The 20,301-nt window shown below is 40.0% G+C and overlaps 1 protein-coding gene across 3 annotated transcripts in view; it reads left to right on the forward strand.

Moving 5' to 3' along the window:
- LOC112554581 (zwei Ig domain protein zig-8-like) overlaps positions 1 to 18,596 on the forward strand; it is a 60,986-nt gene extending 42,390 nt beyond the window's left edge. The window contains exons 3-8 of one of the 3 annotated variants that reach the window (XM_025222422.1): positions 6,323 to 6,456; positions 11,318 to 11,537; positions 12,250 to 12,546; positions 13,065 to 13,088; positions 13,573 to 13,665; positions 15,038 to 18,596. In XM_025222422.1, coding sequence (XP_025078207.1) covers positions 6,323 to 6,456; positions 11,318 to 11,537; positions 12,250 to 12,546; positions 13,065 to 13,088; positions 13,573 to 13,665; positions 15,038 to 15,189 — 920 coding nt within the window. In that variant the 3' untranslated portion in view covers positions 15,190 to 18,596. Of the gene's footprint in view, positions 1 to 6,322; positions 6,457 to 11,317; positions 11,538 to 12,249; positions 12,547 to 13,064; positions 13,089 to 13,535; positions 13,672 to 15,037 lie in introns of those variants that run through there. The other 2 variants (XM_025222421.1, XM_025222423.1) reach the window with 2 other exon arrangements.
- The last annotated feature ends 1,705 nt before the right edge of the window (positions 18,597 to 20,301 follow it).

A 20,301-nucleotide genomic window follows, 5' to 3' on the forward strand; every position in this document is an offset into this window, starting at 1 on the left:
AAACAAAGCTATTGAGACTGGTCTTCGTGTCGCCATTGCTAACTGGACCTACTGGTCTCTGTGGTTTTTGTCCTAATGGCTTCTTTAGTCATTCAAAGTTAACAGCAAGAATTATCCCAGAGTCCACTGAACTAAACATTGCATGAAACACTCTGTAATCTAAGGGTCGTATGCAAATTAGGTGGTTCACTAAGCATGATATGATAAAGGCAGATTCTAAACCTTAATCCGCCTAATACTTGTCGGTGAATCTGTTGGACGAGTGGGATGAGGTTTTCAATCTTAGAACCGATCGACTTTGAAGCAGTTAATTACTAGGTTACAATGTGTCCCAACAGGATAAGACATAAAAATGGCGTCCATCACCAATAATACAAAGAAGTCCGCAGCATCAGTCCTTGTATTTGATTATTGTGGACAACAATGCACAGCTTTGCCAACAAAAGGCCAACAAAACTGTCTCATCAACACTACAACGGGATCCACAGAAACAACATCTTGTCATCATCATTGCACTGAGACACGCAGCAAGCCTTTGTTAACCAAAGGAAGAGAAAACTTCACATTCAGAAAGCAAAAAATATAAACATTCTTATGATTTTTACATCCATTGGCGAATTTACATCTCGGATGAACCTCAGCCACTCACAACTAAATGTTGGGATCGGCAGGACCCGCAAACTTCAATTCGCGAGGCTGTTATTGAATGTTTCACGTGGGATTTCTGGTAATTTTCATCTCCAAAAGACCGCTGTGATGAAGGATTTTTTTATTTCTGTGGAGAATTTTATTTTAATGTATGGACACATTATTAGCGGCAAGGACGAATTCCGAAAAATACAAATTCAAACCAAATGAAATCATTGGCCTGCAAATGAGAAAGACTGGCGGTAGCTACCACTAGTGTTTCATCTTTAAAGCGCAGCATCTTTTTTATTTATTTATTTTTTTTTTTGTTTGTAAACGCAGTTACGAACACACTGAAACCTCTGCGTGTTAGCGTGCGATCACGCGCGTGTGTTGGTGATCGTGTGTAGATGGTGCGAGATGGGTTACTGCGCATGCGTGTGAAAGTCAAGGCGTGAGTGTTTATCACAGGCTGTAATCGCGCATGCGCCTGTGTTGCCTTTAAAGCAAGCGGTCCGTTAGAGTAATGGCCGACATGGCTGGACATAAAGAGAGGGAAACAAAGTGCTGCCATATCTCGCCGGGTCGAGGAAAGTTTAAGCAAAACGAGAGTTCACCGGGGGCACAACTATACAGGAGCTCCATCACACTCTCGCGTCATCCTGTGGTTGTCTGCCTGTCCATATATATACATGTATGTATTCTGTATGTATGTATATATTTCTCTTTCTGTCCGTATATATGAATGCATGTATATGGGTGGGTGTGGGTGAGAGAAAGGATGAGTTTGTGTAGAATGTAGGGAGATGTATGGCAGGTATCACCCACCTTCACCTTCACTCACTCCCCTTTAGTTTAACATGCGTGACTTTCGCTGTGAGTGAAGTAGGTTTGCCTGCTGTACTCTTTTTTTTTTCTTTCTCTCTCCATCAATAACATCAACGGCAGATAGCACGACCCACGGAATCTGGTGGTATTTTTTGTGTATAAAAAGTCGAATGATTGTGAAACTCGCATGAACAAAACAAATTTAGGTATTCACACCCTCACGAATTACACACCCACGAAAAGAGAGACAAAAACATTGTAACCTAAATAGATGTATTTTTCATACATGATGTATAAAACTTACCGTCATATTGATTCTGTTAAAAATAGCACCTACCCTCCCTCTTTCCCTACTTTACTTGCATGACTGCGCGCTTTGATGCACGTGTTGTCCTCCTCGCCAATTCTTAGAAATTTCAGAAAAAAATAGAATCGAAAAAAAAATATGTCCACTAAAAATAATTCTCTTACAATAACCGCGTTCTCTCCAACGACAAAAGATTCATTAAAAAAGAAAATTCTTTTGTTGTGGTGTGGTTATCTCATCTTGTGACACAATCCTATATTCTCTTCATTCCAAACAAAGGAGTCGCAGAAGTGTGTAAACTGAAATAAAGCGAATGGTTAGACGATGTGGAGAGTATTTTCCCCTTGATTCTTTGGTTAGTTGTTTGTCTGTGTGATTGTTCTATTTTCTTTTATTTTTTAAAACCAATTCGTCGTTTTGTCTTTGCTGTCAAGCAATGTGTAGGCAGAAGTAATCGGGTGCTGACATTTATCTTTTTATCCTTTTACTATTACAGAGCCAGGAACTAAGCAAATAATCACAGCTAAATAATAAAAACCAATCCGGTTATTAATTTATTTTTAATGGTAATTTACTTAATAAAAATATAGACTCACGCGTTCACACACAAAGCATCTTTTTCTCACACATCGTATCCATTTCTCAAGAATCTTTCTTCTCTTACTGTTGAAACTCTGTGACCGTAACCCCGCCTTCAATCGAAGAGAAAGCCGGGTGTAGGCACACATGATACACCTCATTGCCTTGGGAGGACCAAGGTAGAGACGGCAGTCGATGTAAGTCACAGAGATTTCGTTGACGCAACGATGAGAGCAATTTCCGGTCTGGGAGTCTGCTTGAGCCCTCGACGGCGATCTGCTTCAGATTCTCGTCCTCGCCGGTGTGTTTTACTGCCGGGTGTTCAAGGGGTTCAACGGCGATGGATGCAAAAGGGTTGAGGGGTGGAAGTGAAGCGCAGCAAGCCAATAATGATGTCATTTCCGGATTGTCGCAGGACATTTCTCACATGTTTTGGCGCGGTGCCTGACAATCGAGAACTTGTCGATCAGAGGGATCGGTTCTCGCCATGCTTTTGCTGCCTCCACTAACGGTTGGCCATGAAGTGCGTTGATGTTGTCATGTGTGGACAAGAGGGGATCACCTTCGTGACACCGTTATTGGCACTTGGTCAGCTCGCCGAGGCAATCGTTAAGAGCTAGGTCTGGCGATTGAACCGCCGATTATTGGCCACTGTTCTGCTGGCGAAACGGTCTTGCCGGGGCGAATGATCCGTTGAACTTTTGAGAGAGAAAAAAGACAAAAAGAAGACTTGGGTGAGATGAATTATAAACACTGGAGATGTGAGAAAAGGCGTTACAGACACCACACCTACACACACAGACACCACACCTACACACATACACACCACACACACACCACGAGCCCCGCTTCTTTGAGGATCAGCGACATCAACTGAACGGCACGAAGGGAGGATTTTCTCATTCCCGAAGCTTCCAAAGTCAGTCTAATGTAAGACTTCATCCACTGGTCCCTGTCAATAGGAGGAAAGGAGGTGAGTCCATGTCCCTGAACAAGTTTCACAGTTGACGGACTAATCCACTTGATGACTTGCACAGATTCGGGATTTGAAATGTTTGTATTTATTTATCGTCCTCCTCCTCTTCCTCGTCATTTTCTTTCTTCTTTGTAGTACTTATTATAGTTTCTGCGGTAAAGAAGACTGATCATGTGAAATCAGGGAGGATGCCATTAATTAGGCTACACATACTAATGCTCACCTCTCTTTTTGTCTTCTGAACGAGATTATAAAGACCAAGGGATTATTGTGTCCTTCTGGCCAAGCTAAAGATCTTCTCCAAAATACCTAACTTAACAAGAAGTGTAGGAAATTCCACGAGTAAGCCTCAGCTGAATGGAAAATGTGGCGGCTGATGGCTTTCCACTCGTGAACATCTGTCTACAGACGCCGCAGCTTGTTCAACAGCTTGTTGAGACTGATTACCTTGACAACAGGAACAAAAAGAAACAAAAACACCTGCCTTACACTCGGGATTACCGGCCAGAAGCCTGCGAACAGCTGTTGTCTTGCTCTTGTTTCGCATTAGCAGACTGCAAGCCGCAGTTTCCTCTTCTGATGATGATTTATGTCCCGGGGAGGGCATTAGCGATGTAAGGTGTCCGTTCTTCTATGTGCAGAGTAAAAATAAAAACTTTATGGGGCGAGAGAGTGCATGTGTATTTGTCAGAGAGAGACAAAAACAAATAAACAGACAAACATAAATAAATACATGAAAAAAATAGTCATGAGCACCTCAAAAATATGATCAAGTGCTCATGATGCTTCTTCCACACTGAATGCAACCGATGTACTCAGAAACAACCTTTTAGTTGTGAGTAGACTTTTTTTGTTTTTGATTTATCAGTTTTGAATCATGCTTGTAGCATGTTCAGCCTACGTTAATTTGAAAGAAAAAAATAGAGAAAGGAAAAAAATAAGGAATAAACAGAAAGGGAGGATGGATAGAATGAAGTGCATGCATGCACCAGTATTGGGAGAAAATTGTCTTACAGATTCTGCTGCTGCAAGGTCCGATGCTTATTAGAGTTCCTAGTCCCTTCCTCAGATTTTTGCCCCACGTGGTCTCCACATGGGGGCAGCACCGAGGCCCTATAGCAGGTCCCAAGTCGTTGTTAGCCTCATGCCGATGTGCGAAGTTCCCGCGTGACTCGGTACTCACGTGCATGCATGAAATTCTCTTCCTCACCTCTCCATCTCTGCCTCTGTGTGTGTCTGTGTGTGTGCGCGATTGTTTGTGTTTGCATATTTGCTTGTTTTTTGTAAAATATGTGTTCATGCATGGCGCACGTGTTCCTGCCGAGAAGCATTTTATGAGGAATGCATTTTACTACTCTGATGTCTTTACCTGACATTTCTGTAAATTGGATATAGCGTACATTTAAATAAACCATTTTCCACCACCACATGTCTGGCACGACAATCTTTCCTCCATCGAGGAGAAAAAAATGCATAAATAAAAATATAAGAAAGAAAATAAAATAAATGAACGAAGTCAATAGCCAAGCGAGGAACTGACTAACCAGCAGACAAACCGACAAATAAACAAAAAGTAAAGAAACAAACAAACGAATGTTCTAACCAACCAACGAATCACCAAAAGAAAATGTGAAGAAAGGAAGAACGAAAGAAGCTTATGTTGATGAGTAGCTTTTTGATCACCTGTGCTCTTGGCGCGTTTTCTGGAGGGAGTGAAAACACTGCCACACCTGTTGTCGGGAGAAAACTGACTTCAGTAGCTTCATCTACCTGACTTCTCTGCTTTTTCGTTATCGTGCACGTGCCTGATGCTTTCCGAACGTCGCCGTTAGTGGCACGTGCTTGTGATCAGAGCGAGGCCGCCGACTAGTTGCCGCATGTGCGTTAAAGACTTTGTTGATGAGGTAATCTCCCCGCTAACTGTTTTCACACAGTAACCAAGCTGCAGCCTGTAAACTCGGGAAATAGTTTACAGGACGAGACCTGTCACTTGAGACTAGTCACTTTATTTTCTTCTTACCACCTTCTGATGTCTCGTAACTCGCCGCACATCCCGAGTCTATCATTAATAACAGGATTAATAACGATGGTCACGTGTCAGTACGAACAGAGAAACTGAAATAACTGATGAAAGAGGATGATATCTATTGATGTTTGTTATGTTAGCAGACGTACGAGGATATTTCTGAAATCGTCAGTCCCATGTAATTGTACACAGGTATCGATACCCTGAATAAACTTGCAGCCTACAACGGTTAGCGCATGTCACCATTGCAGTCAGGATTGGATGTCCTGGGTTCAGATCTCGTCTCGGGGACGCTGTTCTTTCTCTTCATGTGACATCTGTATACGGGGCTGTTTACTTTGCCATGATATAACCTTAGCTCATAGCTCGGTGTAAATACGAATTTAGTACCCTGAATATGCTCATTTAATGCAGAAACTCTTTTTTGTTGTCTGTCGATGAATCTGTAATATGTGCAGTGTATTGTGCATGTCCTCCTCCAGGACAATACTGTAGGTTATGTGCCCCGCACTCATTAATCTGCTGGTAGAGATAAACTAAAAACAAATTAGAAGTGTTTGTGTGAACTCCGTTTCTGTTTTGGTACAAAACAATGCCAAACATTTTACTAGGCATGTTCGGATGATTTGACTCAGCTTGTAAAACAATGAGTTGTCAGTTTGTTTCTTAACGTCTGCTTAGCAATCAGTGAATACACGAGTAGACAGGTTGAGGGATAAACACACACAGCTACAGATGCATAAACACCGGTACACACGCTGACGAACGCCCAAGCAACCATCAACAAAATAGAAGCTGAACACGAGAGAAAGGGAGGAAGGAAGGGGAATGAAATATTTATTTAACAACGTCCCGTTGACAGATGTGTGAGATGAAGAGGATACAAGAAAGATGTACATAGACACCATGCATAAACTAAAACAAGTCAATCGTCTTGAACTCCATGCACTCGTGTTTTGACATGTACTTCTATTTTCAGGTGATGCCAGGGGTGAGCGGGTGGGCCCGGGTACCTTGCTGCCGGAGTTCCTGCCCACACCCTCCAATGTCACCGTCAGGCGAGGCGCCCTGGCCATCCTGCACTGCTGGGTCAAACACCTGGGGTCCAGGGAGGTGCGTGACACTTGTCTGACATTTAAACTTTTATCTTTAGTTTATTATTGTGTTGTCATAGAATAGACATCCTTGTTTTTGAAATCAGCTCACGATTCCGACATGTCAAATTTTTGGGAATTAATAATTGTTATTCGGTTTGGATATCAAATCATGGGTCTTTCCATTTAAGTTTTTTTACTACTCATTTCTCCTCTGAAAGATGACCTAACATAGACTGTTCTGAGTGATTCATTTTATAAATTCACGAATACACTTTTTAAAATCCAGGAAACACATTTTTTGAAAACTCCCTGCAGACAAGTTGACCCTAGTTCATGCTGAGTCACCTTCACTGGTTATGACCCCCGAGGGTCTAGTGTCCACCCACCATCTCTAACTTTCATCAGCTCTACATTAGCTTCTGGCTTCGTTTCTAGAAAAACAAGGACGATTGTCATCCATGCCTTCTGTCCGACAATGACTGTTTGAAATGAGGAAACTTTCGTTCTGCTCCACAGCTGTGTGGATTTATTGGATCGACTGAGGCAAAAAATGAGAAAAATTTGAATAAAAAGCGATTTCCTTGCACAGGTTATCGACCAGATCACTTCATAAGTTTCGTTCGAATTTTTTTAGGCGAGGTGAAGATAGGAAGGAAATTTGTTCAGTCTCATTTTGTGGTAGAAAGTGGTGGTCTGATAATAATTGAAAAAATAAAATTCGTGCGCTCAATATAAACAGTTCTGGCTGAGTTTATTGCTAAAAAGTGTCATTTAGGTGTCAGAGTTTGTAAAATCGTAGCTTTCTACCTTCTTCTTACACTTTCTCCATGTTTTTACTTTTCGTTCCTTTACCATCTGTCTTCTGTCCGACTCCGTGGTTTCCACACTATTTCTTCTTTTATACATCCACTACATAGGTCAAAGGTTTATGTGCCTACTTTACCATCATTTTTCCATTGATCATTTCAGAGGGAATGAATCGATGATCAATGACTCATTCAATCCATCATCCAGACGACCTTTTTCTAAACTCTGTTACTTCCTCACCTCATGTTTTCTGCGTGAAGTCTTCTACCTTCTGCTTGCCTGCATCTGTTCAGGCTGCCCCCAAAATGTCTACTCGCGCTCAATTGAGCAATCTCTTTGAAACATTGAATTTTATGGGGGTCCAGTCATCAGGTAATTACGACAAGGCCTTGTCATGCATATGAAACAGTCTGCTTCCACTAATTATTGGGTCACTCCGAGTCACTGTGACCCAATGAGAGAATGACATTTTCAAGTTTCAACTCCACATTTATAGCCACACACATAAACCAAGAAAAAAAAACTTAGGAAAGGGAAGAGGAAATTAAAGGATTAAAGCGATAAACGGCTTTGGGGGTTAGGGGTCAAACTCGATGGTGACAGTGAACGACGTTCACATTCTTGCCTGTCCTTTATCTTCTTTGTGGAGATGACTGCCCCTCCCCTACTTCCCACGGTTCCTACTTCTCTGAACGGTGAAACAAATAAATAAAAATATTCTTATAAATTGTCCGAGTTATTCAGCATTGTCGGTTAGTGTCAACTTAGTTTCTATCTAATAGATTCTGCTCATAGATACTGCCACAACTATGCTTTAAAGTCCTTACAGAGAATTGACTGGTCCTCCATATATTTCTCATTCCAACTGCGAGAACAAAAGAAACCTTTCAAAACTTTTAAGGCCAGACGGCGTCGGAAGAGCAAAAGGTCATCAAAGTGCTGTTGGTGTCCTTTGTGGACTGGGCGATCTGAAGAATGTATTTTGCATTGGATCCATATCCATAAAGAGGGAAATGCTTTGAGCAGCAGCGAGATATGAGCTTTTCCTCAATAAAGGTCAAGAGAGCATTGTGTGCGCCGTCACGAGGAGTCTGACTGACTAGACATTGTCTCACTGGCTGATGCTCGGGACTCCAGAAGCAGTTGTGAGCTTTATTGACCTCTCTAGTTACAGAGGCCTCGGCATTTCACATCCACTTGTGTCATTAGGGAACAAAAGTCAAATTTCATTTCATATTTTGAGTTCTCTTAGCTCTACTCTGAGCTGAATGTTATCCTCCAATGGTCCTCACCCAGTAGTCTCTCCGTTGGTAATTGCATATTAAGTAGCTCTCCTGTATATCTGTGTGTGTGTGCGTGTGTGTGTGTCTTAGTGTGTGTTTTAGTGTGTGTTTTAGTGTGTGTGTGTCCCGCAAACGCGAGCCTCGTGTGGTGCACTCGAGTACAGAGCTGTGCCGCAACTGCCCTCAAAGTTATTCCTGCATCTTTTACCTCCAGCCTGTCCAAAGGCAAATGGTCTCACTGCCTTTGAGATATTTCGCTTTTAAAGAAAATTCGTGGCTTAGGGAGAAAAGGCCTTAAAGCAAACCATGATATTTTTATGTCATCAATGGGCGAAGGTTTTCCACGATGTTATTGGCCAGGGCGCTGTTTGCGTGTTCGTGATCAAGGTGACCCCATCTATGGAGGGTATCAACTGCGGTCCCAGATGGAGAGATGAGCTCCATCTAGTGACCGAAAAAAGGGAGTTAAACTAGAGTAGAAACAACTCCAAAGAAGTGTTAAAGTACAAAGCAGCGAATCTGAACATCAGAAAAGCTAGGAAGAACTGGATCGTGGACAAATGCCAAGCTACACTGGAGAAAGGGCAAGAGTTGACAAGAAAAAGTCTTCGAAGAATGCAATGGCCACCTTTTTACAGAATGAATTCACTACTGTAGTAAACCGATATATTACATATGATTTATATATATATAAACCGATATATAATAATAATATCATTCAAATCAATAGTTTGAATGTGCCTACTTTACTTCCTTTCTTCATTACTTCCCGCCCCTCCAAACGATGACCTAGCTATTTTTTGCATTATCTAGCCTAAATTGCACGCTGGTGGTTCTTTTTAGACTAAAGGAAATGCCAGAGACTTGTTTGCTTAAAGGCGAACCGATGAACTACCCAGGACATATGTCTTCTCTGTAATGAAACCGGTTGCGCTTTCCTCCACTTCAATTTTCCGAAGAGCAGCGAAGGCGCAATGAAATAAGCCTCGTAGCGCCACCTGGGACAGAGAAGGTCAGTAATAGTGTTTAACTACTTTTGGGGGAGGAAAAGAACACATCGCGGTCCTATGGAACGGAAGGGGAAACGAGAAGGACCGATGGAGTGAAAAGGAAATGGAGGAATTGAATCAAGGTCTGCGGCTGCGCAGACTGGCTGCGTGCTCGCGGACAGGGGCTGAGGGGGGAGAGGAGAGACGCACAGGGCGATTGGTATTCCTCCGGACTCCCAGGCCAATCGCGCGGGGGCTAATTGCAGCAATCACACCGCGTTCTCGTCGATTAGACAACAACCTCGACGTGCCGAGAGTACCGCCAGCAGCCACCTTCCTCCTACTCCCTCACCTCCACGAGATCCAAAGTTTTCTTTGTCGCCTGGTTCCAATCTGTCTTCTCTTCAATCCTGCCGTCTAGCTAGACAGCTAGATACACAAACAGATAGGTATACAGAGAAGCAAACAGATGGAAATATATATAAACAAACAAAAAATAACAAACATAAAAATACAGATAAACAGACCTGCAGTTAGAAAAATATGTGCATACAAATGTGTAGATGTATAAATAAGTAGTTAAAAACAATAGTTGGATAGAAAGATTCCTTGGTCTTTTTTTCAAGCAGTGTGGATTTCATACCCGAGAAAGAAAAAGAGTTTGGGAGTAAGCAAATTTTATTCTTTCCGATGGAATTCAACTGAAATGACATCGAACGATGAATACAGTTGGCTAGGTTACTTAGATTATTCTTTTTGTTCTGTCTTCCACACCTTTGTTTATAAGTGTTTATCTGTCTATCTAGCTGTCCGGATGTGTATCCATATGTATGTCTATGAATACGGTTTCGAGATTTGAAGCCTCGAGTTGCGAGGGCATGAGACACCAACAATTAAACCATTGAATACCTTTAAGGAAGTTGTTCTTCGGTATTAATTTACCGAGTATCAGTAGACTTGTAACAGCAGCTTTAGGTATTAACAAGGACTTTTATGTTCAATGTTCTGTACCCTTCTTTAATGTATTCTCTTCTAAAGTGGCCGTCCCTACATTCTGTATGCCTTTCATCGTGTGGACTCAAAAGAGAAAACCACATCGAAATTGCAAGGGAAAGCACCCATTTGTGAAAAGATAAGACAGCGAGTTGATTCTCCCTGTTAATTATTGAAGACTTTTGCCACTACAACAGACTGAGCCACAGAAGTTACCGTCGAGCGACGAGTTTGTTTTATTTAATAATCAGAGCCGTTGATGCAGCAAAGTAAAAGCGAGTATCTACCTCTTTGTGCCTCCCCCTAATTTTCCACACACCAGTGTGTATGACCTTATTTCCTGGGTGTTATTTTCTTTAAAAATTGGTTGCCTGTTTCTTATTTTATTTCATGCTTCACTGAAGCGTGTAGTCTTGGGCAAGATTAATATGCGCGAACCAAAGGAGGGGTCAGGAAGAAAGAGATTACTACCATCTGTAGGTTCGGTCGTGTTGACGAGAAACGTCGATTGATCTTTGCAATCATCGTTTCAAAGTGACTGCTGTTATGAAGGACATGCGAGTAAACACAGGAGAGTGGTGATTCGAGATGTTCAACATCAAGGTTTTTTTTGTTGTTGTTTTTTTTTGGGGGGAAGGGGGGTTTAAGCATTATATGTTTTACAAGAGTCAAGGACTTTGCAGTTTGAAATGAATGTAGAGCATCATATCTTATTTAGCTATAATGAGAAATTAGGGACAAAGTGGGATACAGTGAACTAGACATTTTTTTTATCAATTACCTATCGTTTTTGTGTTTTTCACAGGTGGCGTGGCGACGCATATCAGACGACCAGTTCCTGACTATAGGAAAAGTCACGTGGGTGCAGGATTCGAACCTCATTTTGGAGCACTTACGAAAAACCGATGACGTGACCACCTGGGACCTCATCTTGCGGCGAGCGCAGCCGGAACACGCGGGGGACTACGAGTGTCAGATCACTACCTCACTCAAGCATGTCCACCTGGTCACACTGTCTGTGATAGGTAACAAAGCATTCAGCGGCTCTAGAGGACTACAGTCCAATTTTTTAACACCTTTTTTCTATAGATGATTGAATAAGGACGCTAGAGTTTGGTTAGAGAAATTAAAGCTCACCTGCAACCGCTATAAGAGACCGAAATGTCTGTTAAGGGGAGACAACCTCTCCGACCGTCTTGGTGCTGTAGTTAGAGGTTGTTTCCCTTTAACCGCATAACGCGCGTATCTGCGCGTCTGTGTAGAGACGCCGTGCAAATAAACTGTTCGCTTGCCCGTCTGTAGAAACTCATTATGTTCCAAAGGAAAATAATTTTTTTAGATGTGGAATACAAATAAAGATACAAGATAAAGAAAGGTGCATTTTTTTTTACCAAAATACTGATATCACACGAATTTAATTAGTGTGAAAAGTAAACTCAAATATGACTATCGCATGTTGAAAAAGATATGTTACACCCCCGCCTCCTATAATCCATGTCCTTATTGACCGACTTTAACTAAAATAAACAGTCAAAAATCAACAGGTGTGGATTACTTGTGCATAATTTTTTGTTGTTGACATATTTACTCAAAAACAAAGGACACTGGTGATTGAGAAAGAAAATGAATGATAAATAACTTTCCCCCTTTCCCCGTCTTTAATTTCATGATGTAAGATCATGACATGACCTGTGTCACGTGTCATGCTGTAAGATCCTCCTTTGGTCTTTGTGTCAGAGGAACCATCTTACCGAGCCGAGATGCTGGTCTACTCCGGTCACATGATCCACCTGGTGTGTAACGTCTCCACTGAGAACGCCACCTACTATAACCTGCACTGGTTCAAGGACGGGGTGGAGGTGAACTCATTCTCCCACCCTGACATTCTAGTGACCAGATACCAGATAGAGGCCTCCCGGATGTTCGTGTCTGACTTGATCATCGACAATGCCTCCCAGCAGGACTCCGGAGTATACGCCTGTCGCACGTCTAACGACCTGGAGGTAGACAGCACCAAGATCACAGTCCTTCGCGGTGAGTGGCACTCACTGGGAGAATGAGTGGTTTTAAAGCCCTCGCTACATAGACAGTGCACAATACTGTGGTGATAGGCACTGGAAATAACATTAATAAGAAAGGAAGATAAAAGTAAAGAAAGATGTAGAAAAATATATATACATAAAAACAGGTGTTGGAGCTTTTTCTCTAGCGAAAGGAAGACATTAAAATGTTTGCATAATATTTTTCTCAGTATAACGCTCCCTCTTTTCATGGCGTTTGTTTACTTGATAGGAACACGAGTAATTATACCAACACCTGCCTATCTGCGGAAGCTTTGAAGTGCAGCGCCATTTACAAAATGTTTACGAGTCAACAAAATAACAGAAATGCTGCAATGCTATTTAAGTGACTCTTTGCATTTCCGCTGTTAACAACAGTTTTGGCAAGATAAAACTTATTTTTTTGTTTACTTTTTTTTTATCTACATGTGTTTAATTTTAAGGTCTGCAATTTGATGACTATTTTTAACGACTGTAATTGGTGTGTTTCAGTGGATACGACCAACCGCAAAAGAGGTAAGTATCAAGAAAATCAACAATTCTTTTATTTTAGGCAGGTAAAACCCTTCCAGTAGAAGACAATGGTATGCCATATAATTCTTGTTAATTTGCATCAGTCCTTACAAGTGACAGTCTATGCACTAACAGTTGTTTTGTCTGTCACTCTACCTCCGTGTTAGTCATCCTACTTGCCTGTCAGCTGATCTGTCAAAATGACCGCATATCATCTCTAGAATATAATGCAACGAAGAAGATAGTAAAATGATTGTAGTACTTTTTATTAACACAAAAGAAATTTATGGAGAAAAGTACTAAGCAGTTCAAGACAATAATAAAAATATGAATAAAATAATGTTAACAAATAAAGAAAGGGTCTGAGGTGCTGTAATCGAAACACTATTTTAAAAGCTTGCATTCCACATTGTCTCCCCTCATTGCCTCATATACATCGATGTTGTGAAGCTGGGCCCTGAATGTCGCGTTTTCCTGCTCGTGACAGAAGAGGCTCGCGAAGATGTAGGGGCGGAGCGAGTTCAAGATGTCCAGGACAGCCGCACCATCATGAAGGGTCACAGCTCCTACTTCGGCACACCAGAAGGTAAAGACATCGCAACATTCCTCTCCCGGGGCCGCCGAACCACCACAAACACTTTTAATAATAATGTTGATGATAATAATAATAACAGCAACATCAAGAAACGTGTGATTTATATCACGAATGATCACTCTCACATATGCATGTTCTCAGCTCTTTAAACAAGTACAAGACACTGACAGAACACGAAGGACGGAAGGAGAAACACTATGCAGACAAGTAATAAATGACAAACTTAGAAGACAATAGGATTAAATAGTCTAAAGCCTAACACAGAAAAAATACTTTTTCAGTTTAAAAAAATTATATTTGCAAGTAAGCTCCCGTTCATTACAAAAGCAGTTTAATATGTTTGTGTGCATTATGGCTGACAGTATGAGCATTCATTCAGATGTCTGCCAGAGCTCCATGTTGTCTACCAGGCAATATCTTTTTTGTCAGTTGGAAGCCCCGGCCTTTGATCGAGTTTTGGACTTTCACAGATCGCTTTTGAAGTCGAGTCTGGTGTCGCCATTCAGCAGTGTAATGACATTCCAGTCCTTGTAAATCGACAAGTCTGTATGCATGCCTTACAGCAATAATATGGATCAGTAGAAGGAATCGCTTTGATCCGCCCTGCAAATTTCCGACTAAAAAGGAGCGAGCTTACATTTATGGCAAAATGCAGAAAGGGGAAAAAGGTTTTGTTTGGTTTGTTATAGCAACGGTTACTTCCCTTGAAGCGGTTCTCGCCAAACTGTCGAACAAAATAGTAAAGCGACACTTCCATTCCAGGATAAACCGGTCATAATATTTTTCTTGTCATTTTTATTAACCATCTTGTATTTCTTTTCCGGCTAGAGCTTTGAAAATCAGGTTTAGTCCTCTGTAAGCCTGTACATCAGCATATGGAAGTCTTTTGAACGACAATTCACCGCTTACACTATATGGCGAGGTGATAGCTCCATAGTCTAATTTTTGCGATTCACAATGTCTAGATATACAGCATGTTGAAAGTGGAGCCCCTCCTTTTATTTTTGGATACTTCTAATATCCATCACTGTATAGTTACCAGTTTCTTCTGGAATCAAGTTCGCGACTCCCTTCCCTGTTCCTATAGATGTGGATCGTGCACTGGAAATACTGACATTTCTGCATGACTTGTGGTAGTGGATATACTTCGTAATTTCGGTGACTCAAGAAAAGACGAGATTCAGACATGGTTTAAAAGGAGTGACTTTGTTTTATTTGGTCGCATTATGGTGATTATGTTCTTGCTAAGCCAGTTTCTTGCTAGTTTTAATCTCTGTATTTAACAGAATTTTACAGTGTTTTTGAAATATTTTATTTCGCCATTCACAATTTTAACATACACTTGCCTTCTTCTTCAAAGGGACGGACTCTCAGGATACTCATAGCACAAGCAGCGGGAACAGTGAAGTCAGAACACGAAGCTGGTGCAGCCTGCTGCCCACATTACTAACCATGTGGACCTGGTGGACGTTAGGACACCTGCAACACTGTCTTCGTTTCGGTTCTTGACAGATTTGCAGACAGAAAGACGGAGAAAGATGACCAGTGAATGGCCTCAGGCAAGAGGCGCAAAGGGAGACAAATGCATCTCGAGTTCTTGGTCTTGCGCCGCCATGGTGTTTAACGTTCATCAAACGATTACAGCAAGTCTTTCGTCTGGACAGTGCATACTGTGGGAGTTTGGGGAGCTTTTTACATCGCGTTTGTCGTCAGTCTCGAAGCTTTTCGTCGACTTGTTCTGGGGAAAAGGTTATTCTTTGCAGTCCATGTCTTACTGATAGTCTTGACAGCGCCATTGTATTATCTTGTTGGTGGCGCTTTGCTGTTGCTGTTACCGTGTTACTGATGATCATTAGGACATTTTGGGTTTTGCGGATGATCATGGTGTGTGAATGTGCGCGAGATTCGATTCTTTCAAACGGATGATGACAAGAGTATTGAACCTAACCCTTACAGAGATATGAAGATTGGATTCAGTGATACTTCATATCTTTTCAGCCATACCAGATTAGAATAAATAAATCCCTTTGTGGCTTCTTGCTCTTAGTTTGACTTCAATGGCTTATCGACAGTTCACCCGTTCTTCAATGTATGTTTGACCAATGTCCACAAATTTTCTAGACAAAAATCTTTAGCGATTGGGATTTGCAGGAAGAATTAGTAAGGTCGCCTTTCAACGTTTAGTAATCAATTTGCAGAGTAAGAATCCATGAATCATGGGAAATCATGTGATATATTATGAGGAAAGGTTTGCCTAGTAAGGAAGACTGCATGTTCACTGTCAACAGATGATGTCCGTGGGTGATTTGAATGATGAATTACAAATGTCTACCTAGTGAAAATATCTGAGTGCATTAGAGTTTTTGTCCTTTACAATATAAATCCAAAGAGCTTTCGAAAGTGTGTGTGTGTGTGAGTGAGAGAGAGAGATAAAATTACAGTGAGAGGTGCCAGTATTTAAAAACACAAAATACTGTAGTTCTTTTTACTATTTTTATGTTTTGACCTGTTCTTCCAAAAGTCAGCGATTATTAGCTATTTTCCCGCTCATTTTAATTTTGCTGTTACCAGTTTATTAAGAAAACCTAGTAAATAAAAATGCTCATTAAGCAAATAAATTTAATTTGTCAAAACATTTAATAATAATAAAATACAATTAAAACATGATTTGATTTGCAAGAGATTTATCTCTATTTATAAATAAATATTAATGACTGTTGAACAAGACATAAAACCGGTAAAATCGTGTATCAAAAATACCAATCGAAGTAATTAGTGTTTGTGGTGTGTGTGTGAAAGAGAGCTCACTTTGATGTTCATCTAATTTGTTAATTTTGTTTTCTGTTTGAGACTCTGAAAGCAACAACATAACTCGCAGTTGCATAATGGCTTTTGTCCCGTTTGGCATGCACTCACTTTTAATAATGTACATTATTATCCAGCTTTTATCACCGATTCTTAGCTTTTTGCCATCTTATTATTTATGGCGATACTCAGTGTTAAGATTTACCTCATTGATGCACTGGTTTCTATGAGTGCTAAACATGTTGGCTGAGGTGAGTGATATGATGTTCACCTGGCCATGGCGGTGCTGTTGGTATTTGGCTGTTGTCCACACTGCTGGCTTGGTCTTCGTCCCCAACAACTGTAGAACTGGAACTGTATCCTTCGAAACCAATGTACATTCATTCAAATGACTACAGTCGTGTGGAATTGAATGTTGTCATTGTCCTTTCAGTTGACTGCTTTATAATATGGGTTTTTTTTCGTTTTACGTGCCTGTTTCATGATATTTTTTTGTCTATAGAACTAGAATAGAATACTCAATTTTTGAAAGAAAGAAGGTATTTGATAGTATGAAATCTTCACTTATGCATACAATGGACGTGAGACTAAGTAACAGGTTAGTGCGTTTGAAAGTGAAAGTGTGCTCTTGTGCGAAAACAAAACTACTGGTAAACAAATTGGTCTTTCTTATTCCTGATATAAGCTTTGTCTTCGTGTTGTCCGCTTTTGCAAAAACAATCAACACTCACTTTTAGATCAATTGATGTAAATCAGTAAATGCTGGGGTTTTTTTTCTTCCTTTTTTTTTTCGTTTTTTGTTTTGGTCTAAGGCAATGGATGTAATTACTTTTAAGCATTTCCATCACCGTCCTTCGGAAGAGAAATAGACAAGAAAGCTTTAGTCTTCATGTTGTATGGCGTAAGAAACTCTTAGTAATTCTCAGGCTTCTAAAAGCTGAAAATAGAAAAGTCCACTTTAGAATACTTTGTTACATAGTTTGTGCACTTCTGATGTCTAATAAACAGAGAACGCGCGCGCGCACGGACACACACCCTCACATACACACAAAACAGAGAGAAAAATAGAGAGGAAAGCATGATGAGAGAATTCAACAGCAATCTTTGAACTAATGTATTCTAAAAAATTAAAATACTCTGAAATTTTAGAGAAGACAAAGCAGATTTGTGGTTGGAGTTGTCGCATCATTAAGCTGTACAGTAGCTGGTGCGTAAATTCTGATAGTAATAGGTATACATGTAATTGCTTTACCTGGATTGTCTTGGATTTTTTTTTCAAAGATGTAACCACAGAATTTCTGATATGTTATACTACAGTGAACACAAAAATACCTGGACAAAGCACTCCGTTAATTTAATGGGAATCGCATCTTAACAACTCAATAATTATTCAAGTAAAAGTAACACGTGACATTGGAATCATTAGTACTAGAACTTCCATAACACATGTGACATTTAACTCTTGACATTTAGTATGAAACCTTCTTAGGTCTCGTGTCACACGGCGGTACGTGAGTATATCTCCAATTAGTGTATTTATCTTATTAGTTCGATCTTTTAGCTCAGGTACATATATTTTTTGGTTACTGTTCTGGTTCAGTGAATTCCCTTGACTTGATGTATGTATGCATGTGAGGTATTTCTACTTTTCCTTCTTTTTAAATTCTGGTTTCGTTGGCTGAGTAATGTAATTAACAGATGTGTAGCTGTGCATGGTTCTTTGATGTTTATCCAGGACTTTTATAGAAACTTACGCAGTTTGTGGGTTTATCAAAAGTCTAGTAAGACCAGTTGTACTCGAATGACAAGATTTTGACTATTTTATGTATTTATTTTCAACGATTTGAAAGGGAACTCTACCAACGGCTAAAAGAACTTCCATTAAAACGTTTCAGAAAATGAAATTCACAATGGTTTATGTTTTGGTTTTTAATGGCACCTATCATAATATATGTATACGTGTGCGTGTGTGTGGAGAAAGAAGGATTAAAGTGTTATTGATTTTGAAAGTTTGGCAACCAGAATTATAATGGAAATATTTTGAAATTAATTCACGATAAATAGTAAATATGGGTCTCATTAAGGTTGTCAAGTAATCATATATTTGTAAACATGACATGGCCAAAGTAATTGTATACATTATATGTGTCACAGTATACATTTTCAAAGTAGTAATTTAAATTTATTTTAAATAGATTTTTAAAAATTTGCTCAACAGCCAGTGGGAAATATAGTTAATTTTTTTAAATGAGAATCGACAGTAAGAGTTCTTGTCGAAACTGGAAGAAAACAAATCACATGAAAGTAGTGTGATCCTTCCATTTTCACTGAAGCGGAAACGCTTTAAAGATATTTGTGTTAACCTGCGATATTATAGGTACCCTTACACAGGTATTGCCTCTCTTTCACTAACATAATTACTGGCAGATTCGGAATAGTTCCGATTAAAAAAAATAATTCTGTCATTTACCGGAGTTCCACTTTTAAACATGTTCACATCGCTTAAATATATTTTGTCTCATGACTTTGATGGTTTGGTAAACGGAACACGAACGACCAGAACAAGGGAAATACAATATAATCCAGACGCAAGGAGTGTGATGGAACATTTCTTTCGTTTAAGATTATAAACATGCGCAAGACCCCATCCACATTAATATAAATTTGATGAAGCAGAGATGCTATGAGTCAAATGAGAACGCAGACACGTGTTGTAACATTACTATCGTCTGCTTTATGGTTCAGTACATTCTACAGTCTGAATAAACGGAACACAGTATGCAAGAAATGGCAAGAAAACAGTGTACAAGGTCTGAAATGTAAAGTTATTCGGATATAACTTTATTCTTGAACACAATCTTGCATAACCTTACTGCAGGGCTGCACATGATTGCACCTAAGTCCTCATACTTGTCTTTGTTTTCACCTGAAATGCTTCGTACAAAATTAAAAAGGACGAATTCACATACAGAGGATGCAAGCTTGTACAAAAGTCTTGTTAGCACAGACCTTTTGCACACGCACGCACGTACATTCGCACACTTTCTTTTTTTTCTCTGTCGTTCCCTCTCCCTTGCTTAGTCACGTGACAGGGACAAAACTCTGGCATGACAATATGACTAATATAAGTTATCGTCTACACTGAAAACAGGCCAGCCTCAACAGCAACAACAAGAGATATAGCAGCATCAACATCAACAAGAAATAAAAACCTCAAACAACGATAAGCATCACTTACACACAGAGTAAACAAAATGTTTACAGCTTATTATCTCCCTTTATGGGGACCAGGGAGTCCATGATAGCGTTTCCTTGGTTGCATCAAAAAACACTTTTTGAAAGAGTAACAACTACTGTGTGCTGTGAAAGGAACTCTTTTTGATAGCTGACAACAAAGTAGTGAAGGTGAACTCCCATTATTACACAGTTTCTCTGGAAAAAGACTTACCTCCCTTTCCATGCTGAAGCTATAAATAACAAAAATAATTTTGATTAGAAGTAAACAAAAAGAGATTCTTATCTTTTAGGTTATTTGTATAATCAAACATATGATTCCGTAGAAGGAGTAAATAATTAAAGATTAAAGGTGAAAGAATATTAAACACAAAAATCCAGAAACGTACGGACAAGAAACAAGATCGTCACAAGCGGATCGCACAATGAATCAAGATGAGGAATTGTGGAGTGAGAGTAGTAGGTTTGGCTATGAAATATATTTATTAAAAGACTATTTAAACCGAACAAGAAGCTTCAAACGGAAACGAAAGTCTAAGAAAGGTTAGAGAACTCCAACAGAAGGAGCGTCTGCCGGGTTGT

The sequence above is a fragment of the Pomacea canaliculata genome, linkage group LG13 (genome assembly GCF_003073045.1).
Source record: "Pomacea canaliculata isolate SZHN2017 linkage group LG13, ASM307304v1, whole genome shotgun sequence".
NCBI classification, from domain to species: Eukaryota; Metazoa; Mollusca; class Gastropoda; order Architaenioglossa; family Ampullariidae; genus Pomacea; species Pomacea canaliculata.